Source organism: Pan paniscus, chromosome 5 (genome assembly GCF_029289425.2).
Source record: "Pan paniscus chromosome 5, NHGRI_mPanPan1-v2.0_pri, whole genome shotgun sequence".
Classification (NCBI taxonomy): domain Eukaryota; kingdom Metazoa; phylum Chordata; class Mammalia; order Primates; family Hominidae; genus Pan; species Pan paniscus.
In genome coordinates this window covers 152616024-152642536 of record NC_073254.2, presented here as the reverse complement: position 1 = coordinate 152642536, position 26513 = coordinate 152616024, and the positions used below count along the sequence as shown (strand labels likewise).

Genomic DNA, 26513 nt, shown 5'->3' with positions numbered 1-26513 from the left:
TTACCTTCTCTATTTAGCTTGCTCACTGCTAGCTTCCTGATGCTGGTTCAGAATAAAAGCTCCTCCCAGTTATATTTCTTGATAACATATTGTTAGCTTGTTTCAGAAAGATTTATTATCAGCTTTTGTTTTGGATTTTAATATTTGCGTCATTCTGTCTATGTGAACTGTGGCCTATCATAGAGCAGCAGTGGGCTCTAGCCAGCAGCAGGTATCCAGGAGATTGATGCAGACTGGTCCCAAAGGCAGTGTTCCTGCTGTCTGCTCATCCACTGACTGTGTTCACTCTTACCTGAGCAGGTGGGTCTGAATTTGCTGAACAGCCAAACCAAATCCTAGAGACTAACCCAAAGGCCTAAAGTAGTATTTTACAGGAAGAATGCTAAAGATAATGAGATTTATCAATGGCTTGGTACTTATCCATCTGTTAAAATTTAGGATTATTTAGTGCGAAGATTAACAAGGGTTTTCTGTAATTTAGTTGCTTAGTAGCCCCTTTAGTAAGAGAAGCTAAAAGAATGGTTATATATTTTTAAATAGCTTGCTTTACATGTCTTTTAAAAAGTGTTGTTTCTCTTTTATTAAAAATTCATTTATGGAAAGCTAGGACATTTGAAAAGTTGAAACTTTTAAAAAATCTCCTTTTCTTGTTAATGAAGAAAGAAATTCTATGCTGTGTACATTGGCTAGTTTTAACATCATGTAAGGAGTCCTTATAGATTTTTTTAGGTTTTACAATTACAATATGTCTTATTGTTACTATATACAAAACTAAACTGCAAAACCATAATCTTATTTGCACAAATATTATTTGTACAAATATATTTGGTAGGAAAAATCCCAGTACATTTTCAAATGTATTGTGTCATATTAACATAATCCCTTTCAACTTAAACTAAATTCAGTGTGTGTGTGTGTATACCTGCCATACATTAGATCAATTAACTTAAGAACCTTTTAGTTACATTACCTAAATCTGATTCATATTACTTTATGCATGTCAAAATAGCAGAAACACTTTCATGTATAGTACATTTATCACAATATTGCTGGTGACTGTTTTACTCTTATTTGTTGGTTTGTGTTGATGTAGGAGCAAACAAATGAATTTCGTCCCATTTCCTGTTTCTTTGAAACAGAAATGGTTCACTTCCAGCAATGTTTCATCTCAAGAACCATGACTTAAACATTTAAAAATGCTGTTTCCCCTCACCCTGGTCTCTTTCCCCCTTTAGAAATAAGTATTTTTCAAACATATTTTAGTATGTTTATTAAAAATACTGGAATTACAGAGCTGCAAGTATAGTTTTGGAGTAAAATTATTATTGTCTATTTTACATTTTATAATAGAACAAAAACAGGAAATGAGTTCACTTCAGTAATTTAGCAACAGTATAATTTTAGTACAAAGGTAAAATAGATAAATAAATCATGCAAAGAATTATACAAGTCAAAGAAACAAATAATACAAATTTATTGATAATTATTCACCAATAGTTTTTTAAAATGAAACTCAATTTATAAACAATACATTTACTTTTATTTTAAAAATTTCTAGTTATGAAAGTGAAACATTCCCATAGAAAGAAACTTAGAATATGTCATAGAGATGGAAAAGTAAATAAAATTCACCCATAATTCACGACCCAGGTAAAAACGTTGCTAAAATTTTGTGTTATTTTCTTTTTGTTGTTAATCTTTTTGTGTGTTTTTTGAGTTTCAATCTCACTATCTCTGAGCAAACAATATTGAGAATTGGAGTATTCCATTCCATACTTATTTCCCATAATTACATAAATGCATGTGAGTGTGTATCCCTATTTATGATATTTTTAAATACTCTGCAAATGTTTTCTTTACTTAACAATATATTGATGTATGATATTTTAGAATACATAATTGTATATTTTTAAATAACCTGTAAATGTTTTTTCTTTACTTAAAAATATACTATTGACAACTTTCTGTCTCTATATAGAAAGAACCAGATCATTTTATTTAACATCTTGTTAAATACATATCATATGTCTACTGATATATATATATATGTAAGTCTGACATCAAAGTTTATATTATTTTACTTTTTTCTTTCGTTGCTATTACAAAAACAATTGCACTGAATGGAGCTGATTCAAACAATGTGAGCATTTTAAATTTTAAAAAATGCTGCTAGACCAACTGTCCAAAATTTAATTATAACTACACATCTTTCCATCCAGTCAAGAAGTTTAACTTGCCAGCCCCTCAGCACCCCTGATAACAACTAGGTGTTATTAAGATAGCTAGAATTTAAGTTCCAGGCCAATATTAAGTGTTTCCTTGAAATTTATTTGTTTTTCATTTTGAATGTTCTTTTAACAAGCATTGTATTGTGTCATATTAACATAACCCCTTTCAATTTAAACTAAACCTTACTTTAGATATTAATCATTGTTGTTGCTTTTATTTTTCATCTCTTGCTATTTAGAAATTTTTGTTTTGATTTAATTTTTATATTGCTAGAGTATTTCCTAGAATTTCTCAGCAGGTGGTCATAAATACATTGTTACTGTCATTCTTTTACTCTTATATGATCACCCTTTTGACTGCATATAGGATTGTTGAATTGTCATCCTATTTCCCTCATAATTTCTAACCTCTTTCTATTGCCTTCTGGCTTCCAAAATGACAGAGGAGATGTCCTATGCTAGCCTGAACTTCTTTCCTTTTAAAATAACCAGTTCTTTCTATTTGGGTGCTTATACAATTTTTTTCCTTGATACTCAGAATTCAGAACCAGGCTAAGTATATGTGCATGAATTTTTTTTAAGGTTCTATGAGGCACAGAAATGAAAATGAACTCCTCAGTTCATTTGTTCATTCATTCAATTCTTTATTCCCTTTTGTGCTCTGTACATGTTGTAGATATTTTCAGGCCTTGGAGCTTCAGCAGTGAATAAAACACATGCCATTCCCTTCTGACATCCTAATTCTATATATATATTTCATCTTATTGTCTCTCCCTCCCCCTATTTATCTCTGTTTCTCCCTTTCCTTACCTTCTGCCTATAGTGATCCATTAGAGTGCATCTATTTAAATTTAAATATATGTGTATTCTTGACACAGCACCTTGATTTCCCTTGCATTACACTTGGATGTTTACTTAGTTGATGAACATTATTTACAAGATGCTATTATAAGCACTTTATAAAAATTAACTCATTCCAGCTTCATAAGAGCTCCAGAAAATAGTTTTTTTTGTTTTTGTTTTCTTTTTGTTTGGTTGTTCTTCACATGAGGAAACTGCAGCCTCTGGAGGCTGGGTAGTATGTTCAAGGTCATAGGACCAGTGAATGGCCCAGCCAGGACTTGAACCAAAGCAGCTAAGCACTAAAGGCCTGCTCTTCCTCACACAGATCCAACCTCACAAGGGCAAAGCGTTCCATTTCCCCTGCTTCTTGTCCCTCTGCAGTCACCATCTTCCCCATCTCTCTAACTAGTACCTCTGTTTTTCAAGCTGCTCAAGCCAAAGCCCTGTTACTTCCCTCTATGACTTTCTCTAAACCGACAATCAAGTCTATCTGCCATTCCTGCTGGCTGTTTCTTCAAAACATGTCCAAACTTGATCTCTCCTCTCCACCCTGACAAACATTGCTGTGCTCTAAAGCACCATCTTCTCTCACCAGGTGACAGCTTCCATTGCAGCCGCTCCCTAATTGATCTCCTTGCTTATTATGTCTTTGCTCCTCTGCATCTGTTGTCAAGGCAGCAATCGGAGTGATACTGTTAGAAAAGTCAAATCAGATCGGGTGTGGGGGCTTATGTCTGTATTCCTAATGCTTTTGGAGGCCAAGCCAGGAGGATTGCTTGGAGCCCCAAGCAATCTGGGTATTTCAGTCTGGGCAACTTGAAATACCTCCTGATGGTACATATCTGTGGTTCCATCTATTTAGGGGGCTGAGGCAGGAGGATCTTTTGAGCCCCAGAGATTGAGGCTGCAGTGAACCATGATGGCACCATTGCACTCCAGGCTAGGTGACACAGCAAGACCTTGTTTCAAAAAAAAAAAAAAAAAGAATGAATGAATTTGTATTTCTTTGTTTTTTGGCTTAATGTATGTGAGACTCCTCTATTTTATCCACCAGATCCGTGATTCAGTCTTTAGTTGTGATTATTCTCTTTTCTAATTCTTTCATGGGTTTTCAAAATGTCTGTATCATTTCTTTTGGTTTCAAATGTTTATCTGTACTCTAATTTTTAATCTCAGGTGTTTCTACTAAATTTTATTTAAAGTTCTTACTTTCCTGCTTCTATAGTAGCTGCCTTTTCTAGTTGACTTGGCCTCTCCCTGTGCTGCTACTGTATTTTGTTAAATGGCTTCTGAACTATCATTGTTAGCTCATATCAGGGGTGTAGGATTTTTTTTGGCGGTCATGAAGACTGGGCTGTCAGGGGATGTCAGGAGGAAGTTTTCCTCTCACCTGCAGATCTATTTACAATGCTTGCTTCCAATTCTTTAATGCCGTGACTTTCCTCACTCTTGATTTTTTAAAAATGTATCTTTTCATCAACTATATTCCCATTTTAAAACAAAATTTGCCAGAATTATTTTAAAGTGAATTTGATGCTTAATTTGTGCAGAGGTCATTATTAGTCCTTTCATGGCTCAGTTTCCCAATTCTTGAGATCCTAATTCTTATACCTTTCTCAAAGGATTACCTTAAGAGTATTATTAGGAGGTTTTAGGTATAAGAATCTTACACCTCTCTGCAAGTAATTTGTTTCCTTTTTAAAGTATACATGGGTGCTATAAGCCCTTGAATATATCGTAAAGTCATATTTCCCATATTTAACATTTTGTGGTTTCAAACGTTTTCTTATTGTTCTGTATACAGTGCCCCATTTAATTAAAAGATACAGTGTTCCTGAGAAGTTTAAGCTCAGCCTATATTTGTTCCTGTAAAGGTACATTATTTTAGGGCTATGGATTTGTAGGAAGAGACCAAACTACACTTACTATAAAGTTAAATTCTAGACTATTAGCTATAGATACAAGTACCTACCAGCTGTCTTAAATTAAATAAGAACATGACATAGAGCAGGAGAGACCAGAAAATTTCAGCAGTGTCTATTTCCCCAGAAACACTGATGCGGACACATGACAGCCAACAGCACTCTCATCCAGGGTAGAATCTTGCTAGATTTGAAAGTGTGTTCTTGCTATAAGCACTGCTCTTTTAAAAGCTGGGCTTTGAAACACCTTTTGAGAATATCTGATCCTAACAACTATTCTTCCATTTAAGGAAATGGTTAAAAACTTAAGGGTTTCTTGGTTCGGAAACCAGATGCAAAGTCAACATGTTTCCAATCCCAGTTGTAGAGAGAGAGAGGCTACAGACCAGGTGTCTCCAGAATACATTTTCTATATTTGAGGACTATTTAAGGGATTCACCTAGCATTTATGTTTTTTTCCAGAACATTTTAAATGATTTATCTCCTTTGCAAATCATAGACTTGTGACCTTTCATAAACTCAAACTGGTTGTATTGGCTACAGTGTTTTCTTTATGATGCTCCGATGGTCACCAATTGGGCAAGAACCAAATGAAACATTAAAAGTTTACCAAAGGTTTGAGTGTGATGGTTTCTGTGGGTTCATACAACTTTTATATAACGTTACCCAAGATCAATAAGAGATCGTAAAACAACAGTATATTTAGGTTAACACAAAGTTTAGTTGCAATTTTAGGTCCATATTGCTTTTAAATTCTCTCCCACAAATCAATCAGGGTATCATGTATTTTAGACTATTTATTATCAAAGCAAGCACAAGATAGCCATCAAAAGTTCTAGAGCAAAAAGTCACATTCTGGCATAGATTATAATGTCCCATGTCTCTGTCTCCAATTTAGCATTATGTGGTAACTGCAAAATTACCAGACAGAAGAAAAACAGTGTCACTTAAACAGACACACACAAACAATAACACACACAAAAACCCAAACACGCCGACCAGGCATTGAGATAGTGGCTTCTGCCTGGGTCAAAGACATTTTGTTTATTCTTAGTTTCCTTTAAGGTATGAAGTGGCCCCTACTTTGAATTGCCCAGAAACTTAACCGCTCCACATTTTTCTTCTTGGTGACTGCTTTTGCATGTCTATTTGGCTTGTGCATTCGGGTAAGGACACACTAGTATATATGCCTGGTGGAAGGCTCTTCACTGTTGCAACTACAGGCCAATCCACTGTCATTTTCTTGTTGGGATGCCAATTTCCTTGGGGGAAGGAGCAGAAGATCTTGATCTTTTCCTAAATCTGCTTTGGAGCTCAGGTGATTTTCTCCTGTAGGAACTGGGCATGCTAAGAACCTCTTCATCCAAACCTGCACAACCGCTGCCTCCCCTAGGCTTTGTTCATTAGGACACCACTGTTTGCAGCTTAATTTTCAAAAGGCCTTGTCTCCCTCCCACTCCACCCACTACTCTGACTCTATGATTGCCTCTTTTGGGGGACTCTGGGGACCTCCTTTTCTTTTATTTGATGGTGAATTTCTCTTTTGTTCAATATCAGCTATTGAACCTACTCTCCACACCTTCCATAGAGTTCTTACCTACTCCTCACCTGTTAAAAAAGAGTGGTGAGGAGGAAACCAATCACTTCTTATTGGCTTAGAAGCTATGTCCTTGAGTCAATAATATAAAATAAACCAAAGAAAGGGGAGAAAATAGAAGCAAGTTCAGGTTGTGAAATATATAGCTTCAGGGAAGCCAGGGATGCTTCTGTCCTTTTCTTTTATCTCGTATGTCTCTGGTTCAGTAAGGATGACTTCCCTTAAGAATAATGTCTGAGCCAGGTGCAGTGGCTCACGCCTGTAATCCCAGCACTTTGGGAGGCCAAGGCAGGCGGATCACGAGGTCAGGAGATCAAGACCATCCTGGCCAACATGGTGAAACCCCGCCTCTACTAAAAGTACAAAAATTAGCCAGGCATGGTGGTGTGCGCCTGTAATCCCAGCTACCAGGGAGGTTGAGGCAGGAGAATTGCTTGAACCAGGGAGTCGGAGGAGGTTGCAGTGAGCTGAGATCCTGCCACTGCACTCCAGTCTGGTGACAGAGCAAGACTCCATCTCAGAAAAAAAAAAAAAAAAAAAAAGCAGAATGTCTGAAAGTCAGAAGCTTTATTTACACTTTTACCAAAAAAAAAATTCATATCTCAATCACTTCTTTTTTAGTTTTTCACCTGAAGGCCAAAAGTATTTCATATAACCTCTCCTCTGAACACCAATGGAAAAAAAAATCACCTAGCTTGTACCAGTCACAGAGCTCCAGATTTGTAGTTCTCTTTGCTGCCTTGTCTATAAAAATAGCAGTAATAACTCACTTATATTAAAATAGTTACTCATGCTTGAAAGTATACAGAACTTGATGAATTTAAGTAGGTTATAGATGGGCAGAATGCAGCCTCACATACACACACTACTGTAGGATTACATCAAGTTCTAGGAGACATTGTGAGAAGTGTGGTCTTAACATCAGGCAGGCACAGATGCAGCATGTCACCATGCAGGTTTCTTTGGCCTGATAGGGGCGCATGGCTGACAATGTCTCAGTATTGGCTCTGGGCATATTTTTTATGCCCCTGTTCTTTTACATTTGAGACTCATATTCTACCATTCTGGAAGAATTTATGTGAAAATGTATGTACTTATGTGATCACTTTGGCTGCTTGTTGGGGATGCTTTCTGTGGAGAGACAGGAGAAGAAGCAGGGGAACCAGCTGGGAGGTTATTAGATTAATCTGGAGATTGTTGGTGGCTTGGACCAGGATGGTGATAGTAGAAATGATGAGAAATGGTCTGATTCTAGATAACTTTTTAATGAAGGGCCAAGATCATTTATTGATGAATTGGATATGTTGTTGAGTGCCAGAAGCTAAGAATTAACTCAAAGTTTTGGATGGAGGACATTCAATAATAGAGTTGTCATGTTCTAGATATGTAGAGAGCAGGAGGAGAAGCTAGGCACAGGAGGGAGGTCAAGGGCTTGGCTTTAGACAAGTTAAGTGGTGATATCCTGTGAGCAGCAGGAAATACTAGTCCAGAGTTCAGGGGGAAGGTCAAAGCTGGAAGTATTCATTTGAGACTCATCAGCATGTAGACTATGCCATAATACAGCATGAAATCACCAAGGGAGTGGTTATGAATAGGAAAGGGAACTGAGGACTGAGACTTAGTGCCAGTGAGATGAAGAAGAACCGTAACAGCCACTGACAAGAGCAGCTTGTGAGGTAGCAGAACCACAAGGGGGTGGTGACCCAGGAGCCGAGGGAAGAAATTGTTTCAAGGGGGAATTGAAAGGCCAAGCAAGAACTTGAGGCCTGATAACTTACCACTGGGTTTAGTAATGTAGAATAACTTGGTTAAGAACTGTTTTGGTGGAGTATTGATGATGAGATTCTCATTACAGTGAATTTTAAGAGATAGGATTAGAGGAATTAGAGACAGGGAGTATAAATGACTCAAAGGGTTCCTTTCTGATAAAAGGGTAATCGATAAATGAAAGAAGATGTGAGCTTCAATAATTCTTTTAAGGTGGAAAGTATTACTGCATATTTGAGAGTGAAGGTATTTGGAAGAGAACCACTGAAGATGCAGGGGAGAGAGAGTTGGAGGGTATATCTTGGAATAGGCATAAAGAGATGGGTATGGGGCACATCTGAGGAATGGCCTGTGATGGGAGAGAGTCCATTCATTTACAGTAATTTGCAGCAATAAGGGAATGGGCTGAATATGTAAACAGGTATAGGCTGGAGGGATGTGGACATTCTCTTCTGATTGCATCACTTTTTTCAGCGAAACAGAATGCAAAGTCATTAGGTGAGAGTAAGGATGTGAATAAGTATTTGAGATTCAAGAAGGCATGAAATAGTCATCTCAGAGAGGAGAGGAATGAAGGTAACAGGGAAATGGAGTAGGATTCCTGAGCAATTGTAATGGTCCATTTTTGTTACGAATTTAAAAGAAGGCTATTGTGTGTTTTTCTATGCCACATTCAGTGTGCAGGAGTGGAGTGAGAGGAAAACTGCATTTAACCAGTGTTCAAGTTTAGCCAGGAAAGTATGTTAATGTGAGAGAGCTTAAGATAATGCCAGGAAATACTGGAATCTAAACTGAGTAAAGAGGTAGACATGAGTAAATTAAGGACAGTGGAAAGGTGTGTAAAATAAATGAATTGAGGGCTTCAAGGGAGTTGAAAAAATTGTTGGAAAGGAAGCACTAGTGGAAAATTATTGGAAAGGAAGCACATGGCCTGGGAGGACAGGATGTGAAGCTTGAAACCAATCATTTGGATGACTCTTGTCATTGATAATGACATCCCAGGATATGACCATGGAAGGTGAGATGAGATGGAGGCGAGTCTACGATTGTTAAAAGATAAGGTCAATGAACTAAGAGTCCATTATTGGAAGGATCATTTAGGTGGACAATAAAATTGCTAAGAACTTTAGCAGGAGTAGCATTACAGACAGTGACAGCAAGCCAGGAGCTCATATCTTCAAGAAGTACAGAGAGATGACTTGGGAGTCTGTACATGCCTGCAATAGGAGGAAGTTGGTGTGGTTTGTGTCCCCACTCAAATCTCATCTTGAATTGTAGTTCTCATAATCCCCATGTGTCATGGAAGGGACCTGGTAGGAGGTAATTGAATGATGGGGGAAGCTACCTCCATGCTGTTCTCATGATAGTGAGTGAGTTCTCATGAGATCTGATGGTTTTCTAAGGGGCTTTTACCCCACTTCACTCTGCACTTCTCCTTGCTGCCACCATGTGAAGAGGAATGTGTTTACTTCCCCTTCTACCATGACTGTAAGTTTCCTGAGGCCTTCCCAGCCCTGCGGAACTGTGAGTCAATTAAACCTCTTTCCGTTATAAATTACCCAGTCTCAGGCAGTTCTTTGTAGGAGTGTGAGAATGGACTAATACAGAGGTATAGCATGAAGACATGAACTTCAAAGCTTGCAAGGGGTTAGAGGTTAGGGTGGAAAGATCTTCAATGGCAATGAGTGTAAGTGGACACTTACTCTTCCTCCAGATCATATAATATGAAGAGGTACAAGGAATGTAGGAAAGAAAACAGCCGCCATTGACAAGGTTGCAGGGGAGAAGGTATCCTGAGGAGAGAGAGTTTTAGTTAGAACAAAGAGTGGGAAGCAGATTTAAAAAAAGAATTTTAGGAAATGGAATAAAGACCATGAGTCCCCAAGGGCACTCTTGGAAGGGTTTTGTGAGTAATACCACAATGGGAAATTGGTTTGGATTAGGAAATGAGTAGAGTAGTATAGAGATGAAATTCTGAGCAATTAGGGATGGGTGGTTAATGGAATCCGGGACAAAGCTTATGATAGGGTTAGTGTTCATGACCTTCTGTTGGAAAGTTGAGGCACTCTGCCCGGGAGTTCCTGCCTTGCTAGACAGATCTATTTTAAACTATAAGTTCTATCAACATATTTTTAATTCATATGTCATTTTCAAACATTAGATGATTAGATCATTTACACAGAACTGTTTACTTAGTTAGGTAATCAAACAGCAATTTGTTAACTTCCCATATTGCTATTGTATATTCAACCTGAAAACTTTGTATATACAGATAATAATTATCTCTAGCTTGTAAATTCTTAAAGCTGAAAGAAAAGAAACAAAAACACTATTTTGCCAGGTCCTTAGATAAGCTTTCAACTCACAATGTTGTCATAGAGCACTTAAACAAATAAATCTATTCAAAAACAATTTATAACACTTCAAAAAGCACTCATACAATGATGTTTAATATTCTTTAAGTTGGGCAGACAAATTATTCTACAGATGTGGCATTCATACTATCAACAATTTCTAAGATACTGTGCCTAAGGCTTGATGTCTCTTAAACCAGTATGTGCAAATATGAGCTTGAGGTAACCTCTGAGTCATTTTGGTCAGAGCCACAAAAAACAAGGCCTATGAAGTTGCCAGATGGCGTTTTCATCTTCTGTGAATTTCCTCTTCTAAAAGTGAAATTTGTATTTTGCTTTATTTCCACCTTCCCTTACTTCTTTTTGAACCCTAGTTCCTACTGAGAGTCCCTACTCAATATGACATCAGGAAGAAATGTTTTTAAGAGTCAGGAATAAATAAACACTTCTGAACAGTGATTTTGAGTGTTGTGTGGTTCCTTTAGTAAGTCAACAAATAAGTAAAAGAAAGAAGGAAAAGAGAGGGAAATAGTGGAGGAAAAGTCTAACTAGAAAATATATAACTTAACTGATTGAGTTTAGTTAAATGCAAACTTAAATTTCATAGTAAGAAATCCATCATTGTTTTAATGAAATCATAATCATAATTCAAATATTGCTTAGTTTAAATAACAGTTTTTGTTTGCTGTTTAGCTTCTATCATGGAATGAGCCTGTGTGTCTTTTTAAATAAATCTTACAGATATATTTGGTATAAATATGTTTCCTTCTGGGAATAGAAGACCAAAGGAGATTAGGGGAAAAATGTTTCAAATTTATTAAAATATACATTTTCATACCTAGATATTGCATTTCTCTCATTCTAAACCATCAGCCCAGAGGGAAGGGAAAAAGATAAAAAGGAAGGCAGACTCCTGGAATTCTAGGAATTGTTGCTGTTTTCTAGCATTTTCCTACCAAAGTGATAGACTATAGGACTTCATTGCCAGAAATTTGTACTCTTCCCCAAGCTCTTTCTCCTTCCTTCCTTCTTTCCTTCCTTCCTTTCTTTCTTCTTTCTTTTTCTTTCTTTCTTTTTCTTTCTTTCTTTTTTCTTTCTCTTTCTTTCCTTTCTCCTTCCTTCCTTTCTTTCTTTTTTCTTTCTTCCTTCCTTCCCTCCTCCTCTCCCTTCCTCCCTCCCTCCCTTCCTTTCTTCCTTCTTCCTTTCTTTCTCTCTCCTTTCTTTCTTCCTTTCTCTCTCTCTCCCCTCTTCTCTTTATATATATGTACATGTCTGTGTATGTGTTATATATATGTGTGTGTGTGTGTGTGTGTGCATGCATATGTGTGTGTGTAAGTCCAAGTTCTAGAATTTAGCTCAGAATTACAGGGTCATATAGAAACAAAAGGGACAGTTTCAAACTGAGTCCCCTGGAACTTTGAGGTTCTTCAGTGAAGTACAAGAAGAGGAGGCCTAGTAGAAGATGCCTACTCATAATAATTTTTTTTACCTGTTTTATAAAGTGAGATTTATTGGATTTCAGAACTTAAAAACTAAAAAGGTTGTGTGCCTTGCCCACAGCCCACATGGAAACTCAGCTTCCCTGGGCTCTCACCTCAGTGCTCTTTGCACCATGCCACTTCACTTCTTACCATAGACTTTAGTCTGTATATCAAAAATCCTTAATAAGTGGGACCACAATATCATTCTTCACTAGTAGGTGCCATTATTTAAGACATCATAAATTCTTATATGAAAATTTAAAGCTTAATTTTTAAAAATTGACCTCAAGTTGGTTCTTTCTGCAATAGAGAGAAAGACTGGACTGATATCAAAGAAACTGAACCAGTAATTGAGACCACAGCTCATATTCAAGCTTTAATGATTTGTAAATTAAACTTCAATTTCTTGCCAGTAAAATGAGGTTAATGAAGCATGTCATGTCTTCCTTACAAAGAATGATGTTGGTCTTAAAAATGTCAAATAAAACTGTAACTGAAATAATGCATGGAATATATGTAGAAGTACTTTGCAAGCTGCAAATAAATATATGTAAGCTTCTTCTTATTACAATTAATTATAAAATAAGAAATATATAACTTACGTATGACCAAGTGCAGAAGTGGGCACTAGTGCGTATTAATTCTGCACAAGAGGCACATTTAAAAGACTTCTTGTCTTTTTCATAAACATATTTTAATTGCAAATTTTCTGGCAATTTCTTTCTACCCTTTAGAATGTAAGTCTCCCCCACTAGACTGGCTTCCTATGGACACAGATTGTTTCCATAGATTAAGATGTGTGATCATAATCATCATTTGATCTTCTCTGACCTACAAATGTGGCAGTTTCATATAGTTCAACCTAATAATTTAGCTTCATATTTCTAGAAGAATGTCCAGCTCCAGGTAAAAGGTTTTTTAAAATTGCTGTACTGAACTATTGAATGGAACTTGGAAATAAAGTTCCTTCCAAAATAACTATTCTTCAACAGGGAGTAATAGGTAAATGTTTTAGAAGTGAGAGGATTCAAGTTGCCAATGATTTACTCTTTTATTTTTCCTCCTAGGTTTCTGGGATAAGTATGTGCAAATAAAAAATAAACACGAGAAGGAACTGTAACCTGATTATGGATTTGGGAAAAAGATAAATCAACACACAAAGGGAAAAGTAAACTCATTGACAGCCCTCAGGAATGATGCCCTTTTGCCACAATATAATTAATATTTCCTGTGTGAAAAACAACTGGTCAAATGATGTCCGTGCTTCCCTGTACAGTTTAATGGTGCTCATAATTCTGACCACACTCGTTGGCAATCTGATAGTTATTGTTTCTATATCACACTTCAAACAACTTCATACCCCGACAAATTGGCTCATTCATTCCATGGCCACTGTGGACTTTCTTCTGGGGTGTCTGGTCATGCCTTACAGTATGGTGAGATCTGCTGAGCATTGTTGGTATTTTGGAGAAGTCTTCTGTAAAATTCACACAAGCACCGACATTATGCTGAGCTCAGCCTCCATTTTCCATTTGTCTTTCATCTCCATTGACCGCTACTATGCTGTGTGTGATCCACTGAGATATAAAGCCAAGATCAATATCTTGGTTATTTGTGTGATGATCTTCATTAGTTGGAGTGTCCCCGCTGTTTTTGCATTTGGAATGATCTTTCTGGAGCTAAACTTCAAAGGCGCTGAAGAGATATATTACAAACATGTTCACTGCAGAGGAGGTTGCTCTGTCTTCTTTAGCAAAATATCTGGGGTACTGACCTTTATGACTTCTTTTTATATACCTGGATCTATTATGTTATGTGTCTATTACAGAATATATCTTATCGCTAAAGAGCAGGCAAGATTAATTAATGATGCCAATCAGAAGCTCCAAATTGGATTGGAAATGAAAAATGGAATTTCACAAAGCAAAGAAAGGAAAGCTGTGAAGACATTGGGGATTGTGATGGGAGTTTTCCTAATATGCTGGTGCCCTTTCTTTATCTGTACAGTCATGGACCCTTTTCTTCACTACATTATTCCACCTACTTTGAATGATGTATTGATTTGGTTTGGCTACTTGAACTCTACATTTAATCCAATGGTTTATGCATTTTTCTATCCTTGGTTTAGAAAAGCACTGAAGATGATGCTGTTTGGTAAAATTTTCCAAAAAGATTCATCCAGGTGTAAATTATTTTTGGAATTGAGTTCATAGAATTATTATATTTCACTGTTTTGCAAATCGGTTGATGATCATATTTATGAACACAACATAACGAACCACATGCACCAACCACATGGATTTTTTTTTAAATCAGTTACTTGAGTCAAAGTATGTATGGTGAGTTAAATTATGATGCTTATAGGTAATTTCCTATTTGGGACATAGTAGGTATAAGCTTTTCCATTCTTACCACACATAATGGAACTTTGAAAATCCAGTATTTAAAGGCCTACATTTTATATAACTTTTCCTGCCCTTAGAAGAACTGCCATGAGTTTACTGTGATACCTTAGTCAGCTGTTCAGTGGTGGAAACTATAGGGCTGAATTTGAGGATGCAAATCAGAATGATTTTGTCATATACGTATACATGTCCTTGTCACATATGTGTATAAGTCTTTTAGTAAAATCAACTAAAAGTACACACATTAAATGTTACCGCTAAATAATTGTTGACACATAATTTATTTGTATTGTTAATATATATTCCAATCCTTAAATATCTTGATCTTCACATTTTTAAATTATGTTTTTCTGATTCTCATGCTTCTAAGAAATTTGAAAAATAAAGGAAAATATAAAAATAAAATATATACAAACCAAATGAAATTAAAAAATGTTATTCATAGTATACTTCCTGGTAAGGATTATATCATCTAAAATTCTTTATTTTATATTAATATTTCTCTTTTTCAACTTTTATTTTGGATTCGGGGCATATGTGCACATATTAACTAAATATAATGCATGATGCTGAGGTTTGGGCTATGAGTAATCCCTTTATGTGGCTGTATAACGTGACTTTGCACAGATGTACAAATATATTTTTAACCATTCCCTACTGTTAACAATTCCAGTTGTTTCTAACTTTTCTAAAAATAATATAAATTAAATGAAATTCCTGCTTTTTACCTGCCACTGAAGTCATGAAAATGTCTAGAAGGATTTTACCATGTCTTAAGGTCATATCTGACATGATAGGGTTCAAAACACAGGCTACCTGGTATTAAACAAATTCACTTTGCTGGGCTCCACAATACACAGAAGGAGAAGCAGTCATCCATCAAAGTAGCTAAACATGAGGGCCAACAAGAAGTATAATCAGACTAGATGTACCATGGCTATTTAGATGGCATATATAAAAATACAAAAGAGGAAAAAATAATGGTTTCAAATAAGATTCTCTAAAGGAAGTGGGCAAACATTCTAAATTACAAGCATTCATCAGCAATTGAGCTGATGAATACAAACTTCACATGGTCTGTTTCAGATTGAGTATCACCGGGGATTTGGATTTACCTTCTGCTCATGAATAAGTTAGGGTAAGGCAAATGATTTTAAACGTAACTAAATGCACACTGCTGCGTATAAATTTCTGTTTACAAATCTGAGGATCTCCGGAGGATATGTGAAATCCTTCCAGAAATTATAGTCTGTTTCTGGAGTATATATTTTGTTTCAATGATCTGTATCAATTTTTGCTCTAGTACTTTTAAAAACATTATCTTTTATGTTTTTAATTTAGTACACGCAAGACTAAATAAGTAGTGTCCCTAATCACTCTCAGTTTCAAAAGAGTTTTTTTCACCTGTGAGACCAGTTTGACTTTTTTCACCTGTGAGACCAGTCTGTCAAATTTTAAAAAGGAAACAAGCATTTAGTGAGTTTTCTATACTTTACAGTAATTTTATGTGCTTTTCTTCATTTGCTCCCATAATTCTTCTTAAGATTACTCTGAAGTGTTTTGTGCTTTTCTCTATGTATGTTTTGCCTATTCTGAATTTTTTTCTAAAGCCATTATGTTTTCTATGTAATCATTACTGCTGGTTATATAATAAAGTTTATATGAGCTTTTCAGTTGACTCGTTTGGGTTTTCATTATACAAATCATGTTATCCTCAAACAAGGCTAAGTTTTATCTTCTTTCCAATAATTATGATTCTGATTTATATTCCTTACTGTACTTCATTAGTTAGAATTTCTAAATCAGTATTGATAATGGTGATAACAATCATCTTTGTCTTACATTTACTTTAAAGTACTATACAGGTTTTAGCATTGATTCCACATTTATCTTGGGACAAGTTCATGACTCAAATAATTTTACATTTTTCACTTGGTACTAAAGCTCTTACAGTCTATTTTTATTGTAGGTTCTGTTTTTAATATTCATAATAAGTAATAACTGCCCCTCTCAGCAAAACAGAAAGAAAGGTTTGCTTCGTCTTTCCATATTCCCAGCTTTGCTGTAGCTTCTCTTCTTTCCTCATGAGAGGTGTTTTTGTCTTTTGATTTTCCGGAGTCTATATAACAACTGGAATCCAATTCACTTTTGAGGTGTTTTTTGTTCCAACTAGTTATAGTTCATTGGAACTATAATAAAAAGATTGACCCCCTGCCTCTCCCTTTAACTAAACAGATGAGTAAATTACTGATATTTTCAGAATTTTCTCTAGAATTTGAATCTCTAACAAAGGGATAGAAACAGTGATTCTTAGCAGAATAATTAGCAGAAAACAATGAAATCATGTGGGTGTCCATTTTATCCAAGCGGTAAGATCATGAGCAGACTGCTCATGTTAATATCAAGGTTTCTTTCTTCCCAGACTCCGGAACTACCCACCTGTCTGTTCATTTCCAAATTCAGTTATCCAGCATGGATTCCACGAATCCCAGATAGCCTGCTAATTAATTCCTCTTGAGAATAGCTTTTGGTTGCATCCACAGAAAGAACCTTAAGTTGACATAAAAGATTATAGCAAATACCAAGAAAGCAATTTCAATGACACTCCTTCCCCAGGTCAAGATAACTTGCAATCAAAACGGTCTCAACCTCCACCCTCTTCTCAAAGAGGAATATTCATATAAATTTCCACTCCAGATCAGTAAAAGAAGTGTTAGCAAGGAAGTTTGTTGGAACTGATTTATTAGCAATAATAATAATGCCGTCTTAAGAGATCAGTGAACTGGAGTCCATCTTGATTTTGAAGTCAGTTCTTGAAGTCAATAATCCAATCTTTAGAGACTCATAAATATTTGCCAAAAAAGTAGTGCAAACCAGATGAACTCCAATTCATTGTCCATTCTGATGAGCCACAGTGTCTTCCAAGAAGAACTTGAATATTAAAGGTGTAAAGAAACATTCAGAATGATTTATGGTTCTAAATTTAGTAGATGATAAAGTGTACTGACAAAATTATTATTTAGTAGTTGAGATATGCACTCAAAATGTAGATGATGTAAGAATCAGATTGAGAGTTTTGTTTTTTTGTCTTTTGCTTTTTTAAAAAGATAAAGTACGTATGCATTTTCCAAAGTGCTTTAATATAATTCACTGAGTACATGGCCAGATATTAAAAATATTGGAAGTAAACTTGACAGATCCTCACCTTCTTCTGCACATCTCTCTTCCTCCTAAACCTCCTGCCTCAAGCCTTTAAGCTCCCAGTGAACTTAGGCTGCTCTAACATTCATTCCATTGAGGCTGGTTCTGTTGTGATTCACATTAGCTTCAGCATTTCCTTTGTTTCTTTCATTTTTTACAGTGGGAAGACATTATTGACTCACACAAATTAAAATGTTCTCAACATATTTATAAATTAAAGTGATGTAGGAGCTTAAAATTAGGCCACCCACAATGATTTATCAATGGCAGGTATCCCTCTTTTTTTAATTATACTTTTAGTTCCAGGATACATGTACAGAACGTGAAGGTTTGTTACGTAGGTATACATGGGCCATAGTGGTTTGCCACACCCATCAACCCATCATCTACATTAGGTATTTCTCCTAATGCTATCCCTCTTCTTGCCCCCTACCCACTGACAGGCCTCGGTGTGTGATGTTCCCCCTCCCTGTGCCCATATGTTCTCATTGTTCAACTCACACTTATGAATGAGAACATGCGCTGTTTGGTTTTCTGTTCCTGTATTAGTTTGCTGAGAATCATGGCTTCCAGCTTCATCCATGTCCCTGCAAAAGACATGAAATCATTCTTTTTTATGGCTGCACAGTATTCCATGGTGTATATGTGCCATGTTTTCTTTATCCAGTCTAACATTGATGGGCATTTGGGTTGGTTCCAAGTCTTTGCTATTGTGAATAGTGCTGCAATAAACATACATGTGCAAGTGACTTTATAGTAGCATGACTTATAATCCTTTGGGTATATAACCAGTAATGGGATTGCTGGGTCAAATGGTATTTCTAGTTCTGGATCCTTGAGGAATCGCCACACTGTCTTCCACAATGGTTGAACTAATTTACACTCTCACCAACAGTGTAAAAGCATTCCTATTACTCCACATCCTCTCCAGCATCTGTTGTTTCCTGACTTATTAATGATTGCCATTCTAACTGGTGTGAGATGGTATCTCATTGTGGTTTTGATTTGCATTTCTCTGACGACCAGTGATGATGAGCTTTTTTTCATATGTTGGTTGGCTGCATAAATGTCTTCTTTTCAGAAGTGTCTGTTCATATCCTTTGCCCACTTTTTGATGGGGTTTTTTTTTTCTTGTAAATTTGTTGTAAGTTCCTTGTAGATTCTGGATATTAGTCCTTTGTCAGATGGATAGACTGCAAAATTTTTCTCCCATTCTGTAGGTTGCCTGTTCACTCTGATGATAGTTTCTTTTGCTCTGCAGAAGCTCTTTAGTTTGATTAGATCCCATTTGTCAATGTTGGCTTTTGTTGCCATTGCTTTTGGTGTTTTAGTCATAAAGTCTTTGTCCATGCCTATGTCCTGAATGGTATTGCCTAGGTTTTCTTCTAGGGTTTTTATGGTTTTAGATCTTACATTTAAATCTTTAATCCATCTTGAGTTAATTTTTTCTTTTTTTTAAATTATACTTTAAGTTTTAGGGTACATGTGCACATTGTGCAGGTTAGTTACATATGTATACATGTGCCATGCTGGTGTGCTGCACCCACTAACTCGTCATCTAGCATTAGGTATATCTCCCAATGCTATCCCTCCCCCCTCCCCCCTCCCCACCACAGTCCCCATGGATGAAACTGGAAACCATCATTCTCAGTAAACTATCGCAAGAACAAAAAACCAAACACCGCATATTCTCACTCATAGGTGGGAATTGAACAATGAGATCACATGGACACAGGAAGGGGAATATCACACTCTGAGTTAATTTTTGTATAAGGTGTAAGGAAGAGGTCCAGTTTTAGTTCTCTATATATGGCTAGCCAGTTTTCTAACACCATTTATTAAATAGGGAATCCTTTCCCCATTGCTTGCTTTTGTTTGATTTGTCAAAGATCAGATGGTTATAGATGTGTGGTGTTAATTCTGAGTTCTCTGTTCTGTTCTACTGGTCTATATACCTGTTTTGGTACCAGTACCATGCTGTTTTGGTTTCTGTAGCCTTGCAGCATGTTCAAAGTCAGGTAGCGTGATGCCTCCAGCTTTGTTCTTTTTGCTTAGGATTGTCTTGGCTATAGACACTCTTTTTTGGTTCCACATGAAATTTAAAGTAGTTTTTTTCTAATTCTGTAAAGAAAGTCAATGATAGCTTGACAGGAATAGCATTAAATCTGTATATTACTTTGGGCAGTATGGCCGTTTTCATGATATTGATTCTTCCTTTCCATGAGCATGGAATGTTTTTCCATTTGTTTGTGTCCTCTCTTATTTCATTGAGCAGTGGTTTGTAGTTCTTGAAGAGGTCTTTCACATCCCCTGTAAGCTGTATTCCTAGGTATTTTATTCTCTTTGTAGCAATTGTGAATGGGAGTTCACTCATGATTTGGGTCTCTGTCTATTATTGTTGTATAGGAATGCTTGTGATTTTTGCACATTGATTTTGTATCCTGAGACTGCTGAAGTTGCTTATCAGCTTAAGGAGTTTTTGGGCTGAGACGATGTGGTTTTCTAAATATACATTCATGTCATCTGCAAACAGAGACAATCTGACTTCCTGTCTTCCTATTTGAATACCTTTATCTCTTTGTCTTGCCTAATTGCCCTGGTCAGAACTTCCTATACTACGTAGAATAGGAGAGTTGAGAGAGTGCATCCTTGTCTTGTGCCGGTTTTCAAAGGGAATGCTTCCAGCTTTTGTCCATTCAGTATGATATTGGTTGTGGGTTTGTCGTAAATAGCTCTTATTATTTTGAGATATGTTCCATCAATACTTAGTTTATTGAGTGTTTTTAGCATGAAGGGTGTTTAATTTTATTGAAGGCCTTTTCTGCATCTATTGAGATAATCATGTGGTTTCTGTCATTGTTTCTGTTTATGTGATGGATTACATTTATTGATTTGTGTATGTTGAAATAGCCTTGTACCCAAGGGACGAAGCTGACTTGATTGTGGTGGATAAGCTTTTTGATATGCTGCTGGATTTGGTTTGGCAGTATTTTGTTGAGGATTTTTGCATCAGTGTTCATCAGGGATATTGGCCTGAAATTTTCTTTTTCTTGTTGCGTCTCTGGCATGTTTTGGTATCAGGATGATGCTGGCTTCATAAAATGAGTTAGAGAGGAATCCATCTTTTTCTATTATTTGGAATAGTTTCAGAAGGAATCATACCAGCCACTCTTTGTACCTCTGGTAAAATTCGGCTGTGAATTCATCTGGTCCTGGGCTTTTTGTTTGTTTGTTTGTTTTGGTTGGTAGGCTATTAATTACTCCTTCAGTTTCAGAACTTGTTATTAGTCTATTCAGGGATTCAACTTCTTCCCGGTTTACTCTTGGGAGAGTGTATATGTCCAGGAATTTATCCATTTCTTCTAGATTTTCTAGATTTGTGTGTGTGTGTGTGTGTGTGTGTGTGTGTGTGTGTGTGTAGGGTTGTTTATAGTATTCTCTGATGGTAGCTTGTATTTCTGTGGGATCAGTGGTGATATCCCCCTTATCATTTTTTATTGTGTCTATTTGATTATTTTCTCTTTTCTTCTTTATTAGTCTGGCTAGTGGTCTATTTTGTTAATCTTTTCAAAAAACCAACTCCTGGGTGCATTGATTTTTTGAAGGATTTTTGTCTCTATCTCCTTCACTTCTGTTCTAATCTTAGTTATTTCTCCTCTTCTGCTAGCTTTTGAATTTGTTTACTCTTGCTTCTCTAGTTCTTTTAATTGTGATGTTAGGGTGTCGATTTTAGATCTTTCTTGCTTTCTCTTGTGGGCATTTAGTGCTATAAATTTCCCTCTAAACACTGCTTTAGTTGTGTCCCAGAGATTCTAGTACGTTGTGTCTTTGTTCTCATTGGTTTCAAATAACTTATTTATTTCTGCCTTAATTTTGTTATTTACCCAGTAGTCTTTCAGGAGAAGGTTGTTCAGTTTCCATGTAGTTGTGTGGTTTTGAGTGAGTTTCTTAATCCTGAGTTCTAATTTCATTGCACTGTGGTCTGAGAGACTGTTTGTTTTGATTTCCATTCCTTTGCATTTGCTGAGGAGTGTTTTACTTCAAATTATGTGGTTGATTTTAGAATAAGTGCTATGTGGTGCTGAGAAGAATGTATATTCTGTTGATTTGGGGTGGAGAGTTCTGTAGATGTCTATTAGGTCTGCTTGGTCCAGAGCTGAGTTCAAGTCCTGAATATCCTTGGTAATTTTCTGTCTTGTTGATGTGTCTAATATTGACAGTGGGGTGTTAAAGTGTCCCACTATTATTGTGTGGGAGTCTAAGTTTCTTTGTAGGTCTCTAAGAACTTGCTTTTTGAATCTGGATGCTCCTGTATTGGGTGCACATATATTTAGGATAGGTAGCTCTTCTCGTATTGACTCCTTTACCATAAGGTAATGCCCTTCTTTGTCTCTTTTGATCTTTGTTCATTTAAAGTCTGTTTCATCAGAGACTAGAATTGCAATTCCTACCTTTTTTTGCTTTCCATTTGCTTGGTAAGTCTTCTTCAATGACTTTATTTTGAGCCTATGTGTGTCTTTGCATGTGAGATGGGTCTCCTGAATACAGCATACCGATGGGTCTTGACTCTTTATCCAGTTAGTCACTCTGTGCCTTTTAATTGGGGCATTTAGCCCATTTACATTTAAGGTTAATATTGTTATGTTTGAATTTCATCCTGTCATTATGTTGCTAGCTGGTTATTTTGCACATTAGTTGATGGAGTTTCCTCATAATGTCAATGGTCTTTACATTTTGGTTTGTTTTTGCAGTGGCTGGTACCCATTTTTCCTTTCCATATTTAGTTCTTCCTTCAGGAGCTCTTGTAAGGAAGGCCTGATGGGACAAAATCCCTCAGTATTTGCTTGTCTGTAAAGGATTTTATTTCTCCTTCACTTATGAAGCTTACTTTGGCTGGATATGAAATTCTGGGTTGAAAATTCTTTTCTTTAAGAATGTTGAATATTGACCCCACTCTCTTCTGGCTTATAGGTTTTCTCAGAGAGATCCATTGTTAGTCTGACAGGCTTCCTTTTGGGGGTAACCCAAGCTTTCTCTCTGCCTGCCCTTAACATTTTTTCCTTCATTTCAATCTTGGTGAATCTGACGAGTATGTGACTTGGGGTTGCTCTTCTCGAGGAGAACCTTTGTGGTGTTCTCTGTATTTCCTGAATTTGAATGTTGGCCTGTCTTGCTAGGTTGGGGAAGTTCTCCTGCATAATATCCTGAAGTGTGTTTTCCAACTTGGTTCCATTCTCCCTGTCACTTTCAGGTACACCAATCAAATGTAGGTTTGTTTTTTTCACATAGTCCCATATTTCTTGGAAGCTTTATTCATTCCTTTTCATTCTTTTTCTCTAATCTTGTTTTCACACTTTATATCATTAAGTTGATCTTCAATCTCTGATATCCTTTCTTCTGCTTGATCGATTCGGCTATTGATACTTGTGTATGCTTCACGAAGTTCTCATGCTGTGCTTTTCAGCTCCATCAGGTTATTTATGTTCTTCTCTAAATTGGTTATTCTAGTTAGCAATTCCTCTAACCTTTTATCAAGGCTCTTAGCTTCCTTGCATTGGGTTAAAACATGCTCCTTTAGCTCAGAGGAGTTTGTTATTACCCACCTTCTGAAGCCTACTTCTGTCAGTTCGTCAAACTCATTCTTTGTCCAGTTATGTTCCCTTGCTGGTAAGGAGTTGTGATCCTTTGGAAGAGAAGAGCATTCTGGTTTTTGAAATGTTCAGCCTTTTTGCACCGGCTTTTCCTCATCTTCATGGATTTATTTACCTTTGGTCTTTGCTGTTGGTGACCTTTGGATGGAGTTTTTGCATGGTCATCCTTTTTGTTGATGTTGACGCTATTGCTTTCTGTTTTTCATTCGAAGAGTCAGGCACCTCTACTGCTGATCTGCTGGAGTTTGCTGGGGGTCCGCTCCAGACCCTGTTTGCCTGGGTATCACCAGCCAAGGCTGCAGAACAGCAAAAATTGCTGCCTGCTCCTTCCTCTGGAAGGTTTGTCTCACAGGGGCACTTGCCAGATGTCAGCTGGAGCTCTCCTGTATGACGTGTCTCTCAACTCCTTCTGGGAGGTGTCTCCCAGACAGGGGGCATGGGGGCCAGGGACCCACTTGAGGAGGCCGTCTGTCCCTTAGCAGAGCTTGAGCACTGTGCTTGGAGATAAGCTGCTCTCTTCAGAGATGGCAGGCAGGAACATTTAAGTCTGCTGAAGCTGCTCCCACAGCTGCCCCTTCCCCCGGGTGCTCTGTCCCAGGGAGATGGGAGTTTTATCTATAAGGCCCTGACTGAGGCTGCTGCCTTTCTTTCAGAGATGTCCTGCCCATAGAGGAGGAATCTAGAGAGGCAGTCTGGCTACAGCGACTTTTCTGTGCTGCAGTGGGCTCTGCTCAGTCCAAACTTCCAGGAGGCATTGTTTACTCTGTGAGGGGAAAACAGCCTACTCAAGCCTCAGTAACGGTGGACGCCCCTCCCAACACCAAGCTCGAGTGTCCCAGGTTGACTGCAGACTGCTGTGCTGCCAGCGAGAATTTCAAGCCAGTGGATCTTAGCTTGCTGGGCTCCATGGGAGTGGGACCCACTGAGCAAGACCACTTGACTCCCTGGCTTTATCCCCTTTTCCATGGGAGTGAATGGTTCTGTCTTGCTGGCATTCCAGGTGCCACTGGGGTATGAAAAAAACTTCTGCAGCTAGCTCGGTGTCTGCCCAAATGGCCACCCAGTTTTGTGCTTGAAACCCTGGGACCTTGTGGTGTAGGTACCCAAGGGAATCTCCTGGTCTGTGGGTTGTGAAGACTGTGAAAAAAGTGTAGTATCTGAGTTGGATAGCTCTGTCCCTCACGGCACATTCCCTCAAGACTTTCCTTGGCTAGGGGAGGGAGTTCCCTAACCCCTTGCACTTCTCGGGTGAGGCAATGCCCCCACACTGCTTCTGCTCACCCCGTGGGCTGCACCCACTCTCTAACCATTCCCAGTGAGATGAACCAGGTACCTCAGTTGGAAATGCAGAAATCATCAGCCTTCTGCATTTGTCTCACTGGGAGCTTCAGACTGGAGCTGTTCCTATTTGGCCACCTTGTCCAGGAATCCCCCGGTATCCCTCTTAATAAATGTGCAAGTCAGATAAGAAATCACAGAGATGCCAAACTCTAAAATTTGTTTTTTGATCAATGTTTTAACAATGTGATGTGGTAAAGTAGTATTTTTCAAGCCAGGCTGCTCCTAGGGAGATTTTAATTAATGAGAATATTCAAGCCCTCATTATTGAAGATGATCTATGGTGAGAAGGGCAGGCTTGGGAGCCAGACGCCATGGGTCTGCATTTCTGACTCCAATATTTATCAGCTATTATTTGGACAAAGTTATTTAAAAATGCAAAACCTTCGTTTACTCAGCTATAAAGTGAGGGCAATGATCTCACCTCCTTCAGTAGATTGTTGATTACTAGATGAGAAGTTATCGCCTAGCATGGATCTTACATGTAAAATCCCTTGGTGAACATATATTATTAGTGGTATTCTCTGTCATTTTACTGGTGTATGCTATAGTGGTGTTTACTCAGCATATGCTATGGTACTGCACACAGAGATGTTAACATACACAGACATTACATGTCAGTTCTTTAAAAAAAAAAAAACTAGTGTGGAATCCCAGTATCCTCCTTCCTAACAAATTTTACAATTATAATTATGCAAAAAAGGATAGCAGAAGAAGATCTATTTCAAGCTTTATGCAAAAGGAAGTAACCTGGTGGCACATTTGTGCATAATCTGTGATATGTCAGTTATTTGAGAAACGGGGGGGATTTTATTTTGAAAAAATTTTATATAGCATGTATATATACACATAAGAAAATTTATATAAGAAATTATTGGTATATGTATATATAATTGTATAGCACATAATCTATAAATATGTAAATTGTAAAGCTATAAAAGTAATTTATATTTTGATATCAATCTGCAAAACACCTATTATCCACCAATGTAATTAAGCTTCATGAAAACTCTGTGTAATCTCTGAAGCACACTAGTGTAGAGCACTCTGAATCACCCTGGCATATGGAGACAAGCTCAGGCTTTGGAACCACGTCAGCCAGAGTTAAAATTCCGGTTCTCTTTGTCACTCCCATGCTTTCCCACCTTTCTGTTTTTGCTCCTGCAGCCCTATATGCCTGAAATGCCTCCCCCAGATCCCTCGCTGTAACTGGCTGACATCTACTCAACTGAAAAGGCTCATCTTGAGGATTACTCTCCAGGAAGCATTCTGTTATCCCCTCAGGCCAGGTAAGTGTCTCTGAACTCTCAAAATATCCCACGCCCATCCCTGTCAGTGCATGTATTGATTGTGGTGCCCTCTGCCCTCACTGGACAGTGAATTGCAGAAGCTAGGGACAGTGATTTATTAAGTACTGCTGTACTTAGCATCATGTTTGGCACAGAGAAAGTCACTCATTGTATGTTTTTTAGCTGGATAAATAATAAATAATAAGGTGTCCAAGGGGACACAATTAATAAATGTTAGAGGTAAGATTTGAGCCCAAGTCTGTCAGGCTATGTATTAGTCCATTTTCACATGGCTGAAAAGAACTACCCAAGACTGGGTAATTCATAAAGAAAAGAGGTATAATTGACTCACAATTCCACATGGTTGGGGAGGCTTGGGAAAGTTATAATCATGGCGGAAGGGGAAGCAAACACATTCTTCACAAGGTGGCAGAAGA

General features: G+C 37.3%; 1 protein-coding gene across 1 annotated transcript; it reads left to right on the top strand.

Moving 5' to 3' along the window:
* Positions 1 to 247: 247 nt before the first annotated feature.
* Positions 248 to 16081, top strand: LOC100977974 (trace amine-associated receptor 1). The gene is made up of 2 exons (XM_057302664.2): positions 248 to 300; positions 13260 to 16081. Exon 2 carries the CDS (start codon positions 13386 to 13388, stop codon positions 14403 to 14405), a length of 1020 nt encoding a protein of 339 aa, XP_057158647.1. The 5' UTR covers positions 248 to 300; positions 13260 to 13385; the 3' UTR covers positions 14406 to 16081.
* Positions 16082 to 26513: the final 10432 nt, after the last annotated feature.